This window comes from Athene cunicularia, assembly GCF_003259725.1.
Source record: "Athene cunicularia isolate RWA chromosome 6 unlocalized genomic scaffold, athCun1 chr6_part1, whole genome shotgun sequence".
In the NCBI taxonomy this organism is placed as follows: Eukaryota; Metazoa; Chordata; class Aves; order Strigiformes; family Strigidae; genus Athene; species Athene cunicularia.
In genome coordinates, this window is record NW_020799105.1 from 1229586 (window position 1) to 1245367 (window position 15782).

The 15782-nt window shown below is 37.0% G+C and overlaps 1 protein-coding gene across 31 annotated transcripts in view; it reads left to right on the forward strand.

Moving 5' to 3' along the window:
- KCNMA1 (potassium calcium-activated channel subfamily M alpha 1) overlaps positions 1-15782 on the forward strand; it is a 529533-nt gene that overhangs the window by 461392 nt on the left and 52359 nt on the right. For all 31 annotated transcript variants that reach the window (XM_026850996.1, XM_026850999.1, XM_026851000.1 and 28 more), the window contains 2 exons: positions 1187-1280; positions 12997-13120. In XM_026850996.1, the coding sequence (XP_026706797.1) occupies positions 1187-1280; positions 12997-13120 (218 nt within the window). The remainder of the gene's footprint in view (positions 1-1186; positions 1281-12996; positions 13121-15782) is intronic.

A 15782-nucleotide genomic window follows, 5' to 3' on the forward strand; every position in this document is an offset into this window, starting at 1 on the left:
AGACAGACATGACAGGCTAGAATGCAATCTGTAATAAGATAGTGCCAGAAGAGGGTTATAGCAGAAGGATATTGCTTACTTTCTACCCAGATAAGTCTAGGGCAGCTGACATATCCAGTTTTTATTGTTTTTCCTTTGTAGCTTGTTGCAAATAGATTATTTTTTTTGTCCAGCCTCTGCTTGTGCAGTGCTAATGTGTACTAAGCTCTTTTAATACATCTACTACTGCTGCTAATCACTTTCCTTTTAGCTTTAAAGTAACAGTTTCCTCGCATAAGATAATTCCCTTTGGTAGCACATGTAAACCTTATGCACAGATTATCAAGTGCAGTAACAATCTTGAAACAGTAAAGATGATGGTTAATTCTTATAGATGAGTTATTAGGCAGCTGCACTTGTTTAAGCAATATGTACTGTGATACAGGTTATCCAACAGTAGTTTATGATTGGCAAAACTGTAAGTGATTTTACATCTGGAAGTTGATCTGTCATTGAAAATGCACCTCATCCTCATTAAAAGATTGCTTAACACATGCATCCTCTGTTATACAGGTATTGTCTCCCCACTTCCATTCAACCTCATTCTGTTTACTCCTGTTAAAACTCCCTTTTGTGAGAAGGGTAGAGCAATGAGGTCTAACTTGTGCTGGAGGTCTGTACACAATGGCAGGCTGCGTTCACATTCGTGACTAACCGAATCATTGAACATCAAGGCATTGAATATTTTACATCTCTTCATGAATACTCTGTTGTTTGGCATGTGAGGAGCAAGAACCAACTGGTGTCTAGTTCATTAGTAAAAGCAGGCTGGCAGCTGTTATGTTGGTATTGCAAATAGTACTTTATTTTTCTGGGAATATAGCAGAGCACTAATTCTACTTTTCTGTATCACAGATTAACTGAAAATAACTCTTAAGAATAACCCGAATGTGGTTCCCTTCCTTTGTTTTTGAAGTATGAAATCAATTTGAACGCCTGTGTTCAAAACCCTGGTATTCTTCCCTGCTTCTCCTTCAAACCAATCTCTTCGACTAACATGTATTTGATTTTTATTACTGTTGGGCCTATGTTAGCAATGAAGTATCAGTGCGTGAATGGACATAGAGTGTGTGTTCTTTGCTACTCACTTGTATTTCTTATTGCACTTAAAGCAGAACTTAATCTCATGAGTTCCTTATATTTCCAGTTGAAGATGAGCAGCCGTCAACACTATCACCCAAAAAAAAGCAGCGAAACGGAGGCATGCGAAATTCACCCAACTCCTCACCCAAACTGATGAGGTAAGACTGTAAGACACTCATCTCTTCATCTCCTTTCTTCCTTCCTTCCTCTTCTCCTCCCCCCACATCAAATAAGGGGAAGGGGTGGAAAAAAAAGATTGTTAGATGGTTTCTGAAAGGCTGAAGTATTTATTCTGTCAGCTTGTCAGCAGTTAATGATAGAGCTGAAAAAAATTCTGTCATGAAAAACAGTTTGAAAAGCTGTTTGAAAAATACATAGGCTTTAAAGTCTTAGCTGTCACCCTGTCCTGTCCGTGTGTAGTTCTTAAACAGCAGTGGCACTAATGATAGCACTAACCAATCAGGGGAAGTCATGTGGTTAGTTTGCCTCAGGCAGTTCTCTTTTTGTTGGATTCCCTCTGAGTATTGTTTTCTGTACTTAAGGCCATATGTGAGATGTATCATCACAATCAAAAATGAACCTGAATATTACCTTCCTTTTATCCTGTCGATTGAAATCAAATTTCTGTTAATTGATTTAGAATGATAAAAAAAGTCTAATAATCTATGTACTTGCCAAAGCAAAGTTTAAAACTAATGCAGTTTTACTCAGGCTAAAAGCACATTAATTATGAAATATGAGGATTTTTAAGAGTGTAGTATACACTCTAAAATTGGGTGACGAAAACATCATCTTGTTAGTGATATTTTTCCCTGTTGCTATTGCGTACATTGTTTTACACCAGTACACTTTTGTATAACTATGTAGTTTCCTTCCATAGGATACATTACCTCTAAGAGATTTGTTAAAAGTAGAACTGCAAAAAGAAAGTGTAATCTATTAAAATAATATGGCTTTTGCATTCTGTCTCACTCTGCTGCAGCTTCTGCCTGCTCAAGTCAGTCAGAACAGGATCAAATAGTAGATGTTGAGTTTTCTCTACAAGGAGGCTAATCCTGCTCTGGTTTTGCATATCTAAAGTAGCCGATCTAGAACCTCAGTCCATAATTGTATCCAGAACTAAATACCATAACAGAGTTTTTACACTACATATACATATACATATATATATATATATATACACACCCTGAAAAATGTAAACTTATTTACATATATAAACAGACTCATTCATGCAGTTTGGGGTTAGGGTGTATGTATAACTGTAACTGTTCTGCAGTCACAGAGTTTAAGTGAAAAAAAAAAAAAAGAATATATAGTTCTTCCCATATGTAAAATCACTCATGGCTTTTACTGTTGACAATTATTCTATTGCTTTAGCAATTCTGGATACAGCTAGGTATTCCTCTTTGTATTTCAGTCAGTAGACAAATTTCTTTGACCAGTTACAGAAGCTTCTATATTTGTTTATTGTTACTGCAATATAGGGCATATTCAAGGATGTAACTTCTGCAAGTTGTCTTCATATCTGTTTAGACTATAGAACCAAAGTGAGATTGATTTACAGAGGAAAACGCGCCCAGCTGTGGCTTTTATTTTTTTTTCCTGTTGACCATCTATTCCTGTTAAATGTATCATTAAAAGTTCTCTGCCTTCCTGTTAGCTCAGCATTGCCCATATGACACTGATTTACATGCTTGTTTACAGTTTATGAGGAAGAATAAAATGAGCATACTGGCAAGCCTCTCATTTTTATGGTGCCAGTTGTCATCCTAGCATCATTTTCAATTTACTTACCTTTGGACAGTCTTCTTATGGGGAAGTAGAAATAAAAAGAGACAGAGAAAGAGCTGAAACATTTGGAGCCAAGCACACTGTCCCTGTTTGCTATGTAAAGTATGCCTCATTTCTTTGATCTTGAGTAATAATAATTCTGGGGAGTTATACTGTTTTCATATGCTTCAAAGCTGTGTCAAAGTTTTGCTGCTTAAGGGTACTTCTTTATTCTATTGGCTCTTGGGTACTGAGATGACAGGTCCTCTGTACTAGGTGCAGGCTTTTTCAAGTCATAGCCTTCAGCAAAACATCAAATTACCAAATACAGGGTAACATACTTCTACACAAATGCCTTTCCTGTAGATATATTATACCATATATATTAAATACTTTAGTGTTACATGGTACATTTTATGTGCAATAGAAAGTGATGGTTTGAGGTAGCCTTAGGGGTACTTTTTTCCACAAGCAGAAAAAGCTAGTGTATACCGTATCAAGTATGGTTTTTACAGGACTTTCTGCCCGAAGGCCTTTGTAAATAAGTAATGATCAACAGATTGGCTGTGGGTTTTTGAAAAGCATGCCTGTGTCAGTTTGCATGATGGGGGAAGATTTTCAAAGTAGAGTCTGCTTTCATTGCCTGCTGAAGAGGGACTGAGGGAGAGTAGTCGTCCTGAGCCTGAGCTGTCTGCTCAGTAGCACATCAGAATTGCTAAACACAGGTCGAGCAGTGAATGGAGAACTTGCCAGGCTTCCAAATCCAGACGTTGTTTTCTTCCTCTTCTCCCTCGCTGATAAATTTATTCACCAGCCCTGTGTTGGCACTCTCAGCCTCTCCCCAGACCCAACTGTCTCTTTGTCTTACCCTTTATCTACACTGACTTAACTTTGGTTCAAGGTGCTAAATAAGACAAAGTGGATTGAATCAGAAGAGAACTCCGTTAAGCTTTGTGTGTAATGGCCAAATGCTCTTCTCCTTTTCGGTAAACAAAGGTGGGCTGCATTATCTGCTATTTTGTATCCTCGTAAATTACCTAAAGTGACAGGTACTTGCTTTCCTGCCCAGAAAACTTTAGGGTATGTCAGCTAAAAGTACACAAGATGTAAATCAGCTAAAGCACTGTCATGTCTGTGGCTGATATTTATCTTTGCAATATTTTTCCTGAATTTATTTAAAAAGCTCCTTTTCAAATCCAGCTTCACCCCTGGCCCTCCCACAGAAACAGCTGGCTACTTTGCAGGCTTTTCCTCAGCTATGGTCATGGATCTAGGGAGGGTCTGGAGCACAAGAAGTCTGGAGTATGTAAAGGAGGAATATGTGAAAAGTTGGTTTATAAATCGTAATCAGAGTTGTGACTTTAGAATCACTTTCTGAGCAGCCCTACAGTTAAGACAATGTTAATGATGCTGTGTAGATTTTAGATTTCCACAGTGTCAGGGACAAATCAGGGAAGAGGGTATTACACCATAAGATAAAACTTTATGACTTCTGCTCTCACTGGAGTAGAACAGATGACAGAAGCTATATCATAGGGATTCCCTGGGAATTCATGACAAGAGGTCTGACAGGTACTTATTTAGACCTGGTCAGAAAGTGGGAATTTTTGAGATTTACTCACATGTAAATAGAAAGGTATATTACCAAATATGATCCAGATAGATTAAAGACATCTTATCAATGTCATCTTTTTGATGTTATTGTCTCTAAATGTCAATAAATTACTGACTGAAATAAATAAATGGTAGACGTACAGATGTTCTTTGTATACAAATGGTCTAGATTCACATTTAGAAAGTCACTGTTCTAACTGAGCCCTGTATCACATCAAATGACATGAGCAGAATCACACTGATGCAATAGTGGAAGAATCTAATCAATCAGAAACAAATTCTTTGAATTCTAACTATTGCTACAAATGCAAAATAACTAGAAAAACACTCTGCATTGTCATGGTTATTTCTATCTGGTTTACATCAACAGAAGTCTGTCACATTAAACCCACAAGAACATGGGTATTATCTAAAAATAAACTCCAACAGGAAAAAACAGATACTTCTGTGGAGATGTAAACAGAAGAACATCCTGTTGCAATAAAAAGTAAAATTTAAATAGGAAGTGGAAGGAAAATGAAGGAAACTGTGAGTAGCAGACTAATCATATATCAGGTCTCCTTCATCAGATGGAGAAGTAGAACCATTTGATGCCTTGGGTGTCATGCAGAGATAGCAATTCACCTGTTCATCATCTCACAGTCACAGGTTTTGATGCATGTTATTGATGAACAGACATGTTAATTCTGAGGAGGCTTATTTCACCTAAATTATCAAATAGCCAAGCTAGGTGTTTGTTTTTTTTTTTAAAAAAAAAAAGTGTCATTTTGGATTCCAGAATGACCAGTAAAAATATGAAAAGCCCTGGATATGAATCAAAAAAGCCACTTAAAAGGATTGTTTCTGGAGCTCAAGTCTGTACTTAATGCTTTGGTAGCTGCTACTGCATGAGTGGAATACACTGACTTGAAGGAAATGTCAGCCCAGCTGAGTCAAACTACCTCTTAATGCAAGAACAAATAGCATATGACAGGGCCCAAGGGGCCTCAAGAGCAAACAAATAGTTTGTCCCTGTCCACTCTGAATGTAGTAGTGTAGTTGACATAGGCCTCTAGACAAGTAGCATACTCAGCAAAGGGTCATTATCATTAGTGTCCCTGATCACATAAGAATCAGAGGCATCAGAGGACACTGGATTTTCAGTTTGTTGCCAAGGAGAATTTCATAAGCCTGAGGATTTTTCTTGATCAAGGATCTAAAATAATTCCCAACCAAACCATAAAACTTGCTCAGAGACTGTCAAGATCCAGTTAAATGACACGAAAAAAATGAGCTTTTTGGTATATGTTTTCAGAAACCTAATAAAATTATTTATCTGAAGTTGAGCAGGAAACCTCCTGTCTTTTTTTTGTAAAGTTGAATACAATATTTTAAGTAATTGAACACTGGCTGTGCACATTTATACCCTCATCCACTCACCTAGCTACATACATTCAAGTGCACACAGACATTTCTGGTAGCGCAACACAGGATGAATTTGTATTGCCCCTGCCACTGTAGTGCTGCCCTTCCATGGGCTGAAACTGTGAGTTTTCTCATTGGAACCAAAAAAAAAAAAGTGATGGGAGGTCTAGAGGGGAACATTTGTCTGGCAAAAACTGGTAAAGTAAATTCAATCTGATCATTTTCCATGTCTCCCCTAAACCAGGCATGAAGGTAAGGTTTGACAAGGTGAAAACTCTCTATTAACCATAATAATGGTTTATATTTACGTTTCTCAACCTGGGAGACTTCCATCGTGTACTCTAAAATTTACATCCTTTATTAAGGATTTACAAGGCTGACTTTATGCAGTGCTAATATGCAATGATAACTAAGCTGCAACACAGCAGGTATTCAATAGCACATCCTGATTTTGTTTTACAAGTTCACTACAACCAATGTGAGCAACAAGAGTAGCTCAGTAATTGCTATGTTATCATAAAATCATAAAATGGTTTGGGTTGGAAGGGACCTTAAAGCCCATCTAGCTCCAACCCCCCTGCCATGGGCAGGGACACCTTCCACTAGACTGGGTTGCTCAAAGCCCCATCCTGCCTGGCCTTGAACACTGCCAGGGAGGGGGCAGCCACAACTGCTCTGGGCAACCTGTTCCAGTGCCTTACTTACTTTAGACCTGTTTTTAATAAGGTTATAGAGTGACATGGTTTGAATGATAGGGGGGAGTATATGTTAGCCCTCTGACTGTTGCTATCACTGGTAGTTGTGTAATAAACCATAGGAATAAGAACGGTATCAGGGTTTTTTTGAGTACTGTGAAATGTTGCACAAGTTCTTTTTGAAATGAGAGAGGAGCGTCAGGAAAAAAAAGGAGACTTTTCCAGCAGAAAAAATCAACAGACATTTTTATAAAGTTCAGGTGAACATAAAATCCACTCAGATCAAGGCAATGGAAAGAAAAAACTCTTTAGCTTTAAAATGGGTTTAAAGAAAACGATATATTCTTATAAACTTTGACTTGCAAAAGCAGTAGATTTTATCACAAGATATTAAAGCTACATACTTCATTTGTGTAGCAAAAACCATTCCTGTGTTTTATGATGCCACTTAACTGTGAGTTCATTGTTTTACAAATAAAAAAATTATTTTTTCAGGTATATTCTCCTACCCCTCAAAGATTGGTAGTTCTGCAGCTTCAGTAGATACAAATGGGAAATATTAAAACCAGAAGACACATTGACTGTGTCTCCCCCTCCCATTAAAGTCTAAAATTTAACTATTGTGTTACTTTTCTATGTGAGAGGATTCATAATTCAGAAGTGTACTCTGAACATGTCCTGAGGTATCAAGATACTTTACTGATCAATATTCTTACAGTAAACAGTTCTACAGCAGTGTCCTTAGTAGACTTGATAAATTAACGTGAACTCCTTGGTAAGGCTTCTGAGGATAAAAAAAATCTTCAGTGACATCAGGGCAGAGCAAGAGGGAAAGAAAGATAATTGTTAGTATTCTTAGCACTGTAATTCAGCCCATAAACTACCACAGGGCACTAGGTACCAGCCACTGTATTAGACATATTCTTTGTAGATTTAGAGAAAAAGTCAGGCAGTGTGAGATTATAGCCAATATTAGGATAGCTTCTGAATATGACAGTGAAAGCATTTAATGGTAAAACTGCAGGTTTCCTTTCTCTTGTTGCACCATGTTTTCTTCTCTAAAACCTGGTGCATCTGGGCACTGAATCCTTACAAATTTCATTGCTGATTAACCCGTGAAAGGAAAGATCGGTAAGAGAGTGTCATTAGGGCAACGTACACAGGCAACAAATTCTCATTACAACTTAATGCCATCCACACAGACTGCAGAAGGTCACAGGCAATGGCTAATGGTAGCCGACACATGTTGGGTGTATTAGTCACAAAACATTTGCTGAATTCCATCAGAATGTCGTGACAACCTTCACAGCTAGTCCCAGTGAGCTGCTGGAGTCAGTGGAATTTGCCTGTGACAAGCTGTCACTCTATCTTGGTTGAGCTTTATAGCACCAGTCAAAGCAGTCAGAGAAGATTGAAGTGACAGGGGCCCACTGAGTAAATAGTGAAACATGCAGCACATCATGAAATATTCAGCCAGGGTGTAAAAGCTCTAAATGCTTTTTCAATTATTAGCACCTGCACTGGCTGCATACATCTAACACTAACAGCATGTTAATTGCCACAATTTGTTAGGGTAGTTGTAGGAGAAATTTCAAAGGCATGAGACATTCTCTAGTGTGTCTTCTATTCCTATTTTACCTTCAGCAAAACCTCTCCTTCCTCCTAAAATTAAGTATGTGTGTGCATACACTCACAAAGACACATCCACATACAAAGTCAGGGAGGAAAACTCATAATTCCTGAACCACGCACAGAGTGAGTTTCAAGACCCTGAATCTTGAGCAGGAGACTGCTAAACATCTTTTTGTGGGAAAAATCCCATAAGAGATATATCTACCTGAGAAAGACTTAATTGCAGACTTTAACAAACACAGGGCTTGTTCCCAGTGGTGTTCTGCCATTGATTTCATATGAGAATCTTACTAGGGAGCAGAATAAAAAGTAGCCAGTGTTTTACTGATGTTCAAAAGACTAACAGATTACAGTTTATTTTCAAACAACACCAGGGTCCCTAGTGGTCATATGGTGTTCTTGTTCCTGGTTCTCAACATGTGGAGCAGTTCCACTGCAGATCATTGAGGTATGTTGTTCTAATGCTCAATTACATATGAATGATAGCAAAAGGATTAAGACAAAGGTGACAGAATGCAAGGGTATGCTAAACAATAGTCATTTAGTGAGGCAGCCATTTGACTCCAATTGTCTTTTCAGTTCTGGGTATCCCCAGTCATTATTCAAAGTTCCAGACTCAAAAACTCCCAAGTAAATAAGTTTGCAGCAGTTATAAATGTGTGCTAGGAAAGCAGTGCTCTTTAAAATGTAATGTTGACTTCCTCGTAATAGGTTTGCTGGAAGTGGGATTTATGGTTTAGCTTTAGGCTGTTGTCTTCCAGGCAGGCTTTTTGGGGTTGCAGCTGTAGCATGGCATTTAGCATTGTTTTCAAGTTTAATTGATATAAGTGGCATTATATGCTCTTCAAAACCTTGAAAAGATGGTATTTTCCTCTTCATTTTAAGTCATGTGTAAGTAATATCTGCCAGAGAACCAGAGAAGCTATTTTTAAACTGGTGTTATGGATGAAGGAAGTTTTAGCTTTCACTCCTTTTCTCCCATGCATGCTATACATGCCTGTCTTTTCCTAGCTGAATGACCAAATGCTTTGGTGATTGCAAGCCCTAAAAGCCAACATCTCAGTTAAAACAAACACTGTGGTTTTTAATTGATAGAAGGTGTTTTTCTTCCTATAATTTTATTTTTTCAAGTAGATGACTTTGCAGCCCTGGAGAACATAATAGCTGCAGCACTAATACAGGCATCTCCACAGTAACCTACCAATGTGACTCAAGCATGGCATGACAGGGCCATCTTCAAGGGTGAGAGGGGCAGAGAAGCTCTAGAAACATTCAGTCCATGATTTGGCTATAAGGACAACAACTATAATGCTCTGTGTAATATAAATTTTAATGGGAAGAAGGTGTCCAAACACTTTAGGCAGATTTGACAGCCTTGGCCTCTGTGTGTCTCTCTTAATTCATTTTTACAATTTGCAAAACAGGTTTAGAACATCAGATAAACAAGAACGATTATGTTCAAAGTAGTAATACTATTTTATTTCTGTATTGCTTCATAAAAAAAAAAAAAAAAAAAAAAAAAGTCCAAGGATCAATTCAGTTAAGTACATAAACCAGCATATCTTCTAACATCTGAGGATAAAGTTGAATCTTAGTAGTAAACAGTTCTCAGCCTCCGCAGACATCTTCAGGGATTGCTTTACTGAGAATGAAAAATCATTGATTAAAGAGAGATTAAAATAATAGCTTAGCCCACAAGATTGAAATTTAATAAACACAGCTATATGTAAAAACCCACAGCTTCTGAAACACAAAGCACGGCTAGTTTTATCAGTTTTCTTCTCAGGCAATAATCCATTCTTCTATAGTAAAAGTAGTGCAATAGCATCTATTAGAAGCATACTTTCTTGTGGTGTGTCCCATCCTGTTTGCTTCTTTTAAGGCTCCCACTTGATGTACTGCAAGCAGTGAAGCAGAGGATCCAAACTGTTTATCATATTGCAAATGTATAGGTTTGAAAAAATATATGAAAAAAAAAAAATCAGATTTTGTTACCTAAAACTTCAATAGGGAGTTATATCTGATGATTCACATTCTTTGTCCCTTCCATAGCACAGTCCTGTTTAAACCTAAGATAACTAGAAAAAGCAGTATTGAGGTAAATTTCTAATAAATCTTTGGCATGAGCTACTTTGAATATTCCCTTTTAGGATGCAGGACCCTTACACAAAAGATATCTATGCTAGGCTTTAAACACTCACAGGCTAAAAAATGCCTCAGACCTCAAGGCATTTGACCACAATTTGATTTCAGATATCTGTTATCACCTACTTTGTTATAAAATTCCTTTCATTTTGTAACATTTCTGTGACTGGGATTAAAGTATTGTTACTCATTTGTGTGAAAGCTTCACATGATCTATTTAGTTTTAAATCTCAGAGCAGAAAAGAAACACTGTTTAGAAAATTAGAATGTGGCATTTTTTATAAATTGCTTTAGTATAGTTTCTCTGATGAAGGGAAAGGGGAAAAGAAAATTTCTTCCTATATGCATCTGATTTCTGAAAGGAAAAGGAGATTATTTGATCAGTGAACTTTGATTTTGTTTCAGTTCTCTAGTAGGAAAGCTCACAGAGAAATGTTTTGTGAAAGTTTTGGGGGAAAAAACCCCAAAACAACAGAAAGGAAAACATTTATCAGTGGAAGCTCCTGAAGATGCCTAACCTTCTTGGCAAACTTTCTTATTTTGAAATACATAACTAACACATTCTATCAGAAAAAAAATAGCTAGGACAGAGCACCACTAAATGTTGAAACATTAGTACAACCCTCAAATGGAATTGTATCCATGGTTGCAGACCTTCCTGTACCACATGAAACTATGAGCAGCAAGGAATGCCCTATGAACAGCATTGCAGCTCTCAGCCAAAACTACCATGGCTGCAGCTCAGTGATGAATGGAGAAGAGAATGCAGAGTCTAGATATTTTTCTAGAAATTAAAAAATAAATAAATTTTTAAAAATCCCACCCCTTTGGTACCTCTTTTGCACCAGGAAGTCTACTCTGCTTCCCGCAAAAGAGGGAGCACACTTATGCAAGGCCTTTCATTATTAAACTTGGAGTAGGGTCAGAGCCTCCAAGTAGTCCCCTAGAGACTCCTCTGCTGCCAGTGGGTTGACAGTGAGATGCACTGAACTGTATTTCTGTTGAGTGAAGGTAAAAAAATTTGAAAACATAGTGTTTCTTTTTCCAGATGATTCTGATTTATGCCTTTGACGTGTAGTACATTGTTTTTTCTTAAAGCATCAAAAGATTCTGGTTTAAATGGAATATTGTATTAATAGTTTCTTAAATTCATTTAAGCCAATTTCTGTGGGATTGACCCTGTTTGAGGGAAATGAATGAGAATTTTCCACTGATTCCAATGGATATATAAACAGTGTCTGTAAAATTACACAAATTTCACCCTGATGTAATTAGAGATTATACCTTTCTTAGGCATGTAAACATAACTGTTATAAGCGTGGTAACTTACTGTACTATATTCAGGGTAAATTAGCCTATACCATATGCAGTGTTCAAAGTCTGCTTTAGTAGACAATGCAGAAGACAGGTTCTTACCACAGTCTGCTGGCTCATATGCTTTAAAAGGAGTAAACTTCCGAGTTTTGAGAGTTGAGACAATATGAGCATTTCTTTAATAGGCTTCAGAAGGCAAACTGCTTTAAAATTTGGCCACCTGTGTCAGAATACTTATCATATTCCTACACTGCAAATATTTTCTTCTTTGAAATGTTACAATTCTGTATCAGGATATTTCAAGGATTCAGGACAAAAATCTAAAGACTGTAGTTTTGGCAGACAAATCTCTGTTCCCTCCTTAAATTTAAGATTTTAGAGCCAGTTTTCCCTGTGACTCATAAACATGGTCCTCCTAAGTCTGTTGTATAATGCAATTACTTAGGGATCCTCACTACCATCTGAGACTGTTGGAGTCACTTAGTACTTAGTTTAATGTTTGATTTTCGCTTACAAATTAAAGAACTCTACATGTCTGTGCTTAGATGTAACTATATAGCTGGAGAGCAAGTAGATTAATATGTCTTTGATTTACTTTTTCTTTGAGAAGCCCTGTGCTTTAAAATCTTGCTGCAAAAGCACTTAGAAGGTTATCACAGGTAGAGTTGTCAGAGAAAATGGACATTGTTGTTTGGTATTAAAATCATGTATTCCAGATGTGGGCATTTGTTAGTCAGTCTGCTCTAAAATGACATACTGTTGAATCTTTAAAGGACTTCAGTTGGGAAAGCAAAATATGATTGGGCAAATTGCTAAAATATTTAAAGTGCAGCCTGTTAAAGCTTTTACTGCGAAGAGCATCACGTCAGAAGTTGTATGTGGTAAAAGCAAGTAATTGGCTTTCCATACTTATGCCAGTCAGTCAGCATGGGGCTCTGTTCCTATCATTTCTACTTCATTGCAGATACTAATAGCAACTCCGATATTTATTTTGGAGGGGTGGGACGGAAAGAAAAAAACTTCTATGTATGTGATGGTGTCAGAAAGCCCTGTTTAAAATTAAATAGTTATTGGTGTATAAAGAGTATAGAAAATCTTTGAAAATGCATCCAAAATTATAAAATTAACTTTTTTTCTCTTCAGCTTTCGTTTAAAAGTGCCTGCATTGAGAGCATGTTAAAGTGAAAATTCATTTCTTTTTTTCACTTTTATCCCTCTTTGTACACAGCTCTTGGGATATCTTCCATCCATAATTCATAATATTTTCCACTTACATTGTCCTCAACTTGTTTTTCCCCAGGCATGACCCTTTGTTAATTCCTGGCAATGAGCAGATTGACAATATGGATGCCAATGTGAAAAAATATGACTCTACAGGGATGTTTCATTGGTGTCCAGCCAAGGATATTGAAAAGGTCATTTTGGTAGGTATTGATGATAAGTTGTGTTTGAAAACTTCAGTTAGAACTCATGTCTACTGGATTAATAAATTAGTATCTACTGTCATTAAATCCAGCATATTGAAATTGGAAACATAGCGTGGTGAAATTAAAGCTAGCATTTTGATTTAAAGAACTATGATTACATAAATCTGTATGCCACATGCAACAATAAAAATTGGTCCAAAATAGAGATTTTCATAAACTGCAATTTGCATATTTGGTTAAAATCTTTAGAGAATTAAGGTTGGAAATATTTAAGTTTACATACTCCATTTATCTCTTTACACAAGACAGTAATGATTTTAATACAAACAAGTGTTGCTTTGCATTCTCTCTTATTTATTGATGTGAATTTTGCTCTCTTAGAACTTTTCTCTCAATTTTCAACATTTCAAGATGCCCAAATAGGCTAGAGTAAGTAGTGCTACTACTCTGCCTTTCTAGCATGTTGCAGTGAGCCTTGTCTATGTTTGTTTTGTTTGTTTAACTGGAGAAACCATCAAACTGACTTAAGTAATTAAAAATAATTAGAAGGCCCATCACAGTCTATTTTGTTCAGTAAAAGTTTGTGCCACTTGTGTTCATGTACTCATACCTAAGAGTAACAAGTAACTAACTTCAGATCTCATATGCAAAACTGGTGATATTTGAAATGAACTCCCTGGTGGATCTTCACTTTGTCACATTTCATAAAGCTTTTCCTGAGTCTGCTCTCTTAGATTTTCCTGCACTGTGGCATGGTGTAGCCGACAACGGTGACAGCCCTGGTTTATTCTAGCAATCAGGGGTTAAAAGCTTGTCTCCACAGGGATTTCTGTAATGACCGTGACATTGCCTGGAATTGCAATATCGGTGTTTAAACAGTCAAGCAAGTACATTCCAAATTCTAGAAACTGAGATGTGACACAGAGTTTGGCTGAACGGCTTTAAGTAGTATGCATTTATAGGTATTCAGCCAGTAAGGAGGGGCAGCCCTGATGTACAATACTTTGTAATAGAGATAGAAATCTGCCTTCATGTTCTGAACACATTATAGCCAACAAACTTTACATGTTGTCTCTGAAGAGTTTCCTCAAAAATGGTGGAGTGCCTCATTTATATCTCTTAGTGATGCCATGTCAAATTTTCCCCCTACTAGCCTGTGAATCTAAGTCTGGCCAGGTTATTTCTGCTTCATGCATCATCACCAATAAAGATTGCCAGGAAAATGCTTCCGTACACCTTTTCAAATTCACAGTCCATGTCTTATGTCTCCATCCATATCCATGCAAATTTAACACTGTCCTTAGTACATAATTTGAAGATTATGAGATTTCCCAGGTTGACTTCTAATTGATACTTGATGATACCTCCATCAGAAAAGAATTAATTTTTTTGCCCAAGGTCTTTTTTTGGCTCTGAAAGTTTCTAGCAGTATCATGTAATAACTTTTTTTGACTACAGGCAAATAGACATGGCTATATACAGATCAATGACTATAGAGTGACATTTTTTACATAATTTCTTTCCAGAATTGGTCTCTGTCTTGTAAAGTCTGAGTATTCCAGACCCATAGGCAGAGGCATCGGGCAACTTACATGCCTCATTTGAACGTTCATTCATGTCTTCTGCTGTTTGAAGGGCCAAGACCACTTTCCTGGTATTGTTGCATGAAAATCAGTGCAATTGCCTCAGAGAAATTGAAAGCTCATATATTTTTTTACTTATGAGAAAACTTCTAAACAGAGTTCCCATTCTTATTACATAGTGCACACCTCTGCTGCATATTCCAATCTGTATTGCACATTGTCATGCTTCCTTAATTTATAAAAAGGACATACACTATGAGTAAGTGAGGGGAAAATTTTGCAGTTCACCAGTGTCTTAGTTTTATTCATTGGCAAAACTTTGTAATGGTACTGAGTGTAGAACTTCTTGGCAATATAACAGTGGATCTGCAGCTACCTGACAGAGTGCAATAATGCTAATACTGGCTCCAGAAATGAAGGTCATTGTTTCCTAATGACTTTATTTACTTGCTGTTTGAGTTGCCTGCTCAACTGACATTACCACCGATGAAATTAGTGCAAAAATTTATTCTTGTCACTGAGACAAGAAGATAATTCTGAACATCATTCAAATGTTCTCCATGATACTTTTTTCCTTGTATCTATTCAACAACTCAGGAAGTCCAGTGGGCCTGAAAAGTTAGTATTAGTCATGATTGTGCACACTGTTTTTTTTCTTACTGAGAGAAGCTCTGTGGAATATGGTGGACATCCATTGTAAAGCAGAGCAGTGCAGATATTCTTTGATTGCTTTTCAGGGTAGTAGAAACTTGTCCTAACATAAGAACTTTGACTATAAGCGAATATGTTCCTCAATTCACAAGATCTGTGTAATACCACGAAGTCCTACTAAGACCAAATCTTCCTTTTCAAACTGGTCCTGAAAACAACCCACCAGTGATTTGTCAACTAAGGCATGGTTTTGCACCTCTTTTCTATGATCCTTCTAATGGCTAAATGCATAGGTCAAATTCTGTCCTTAGCTAAACCCATAGTACTTTGATTGTAACTAGAGTTTTAACCCACATGTGTAGAAACATACACAGGACTAGAATTTGGTCCAGTGCAGTGTCTTCCCAAACACAGAAGGATTTGCA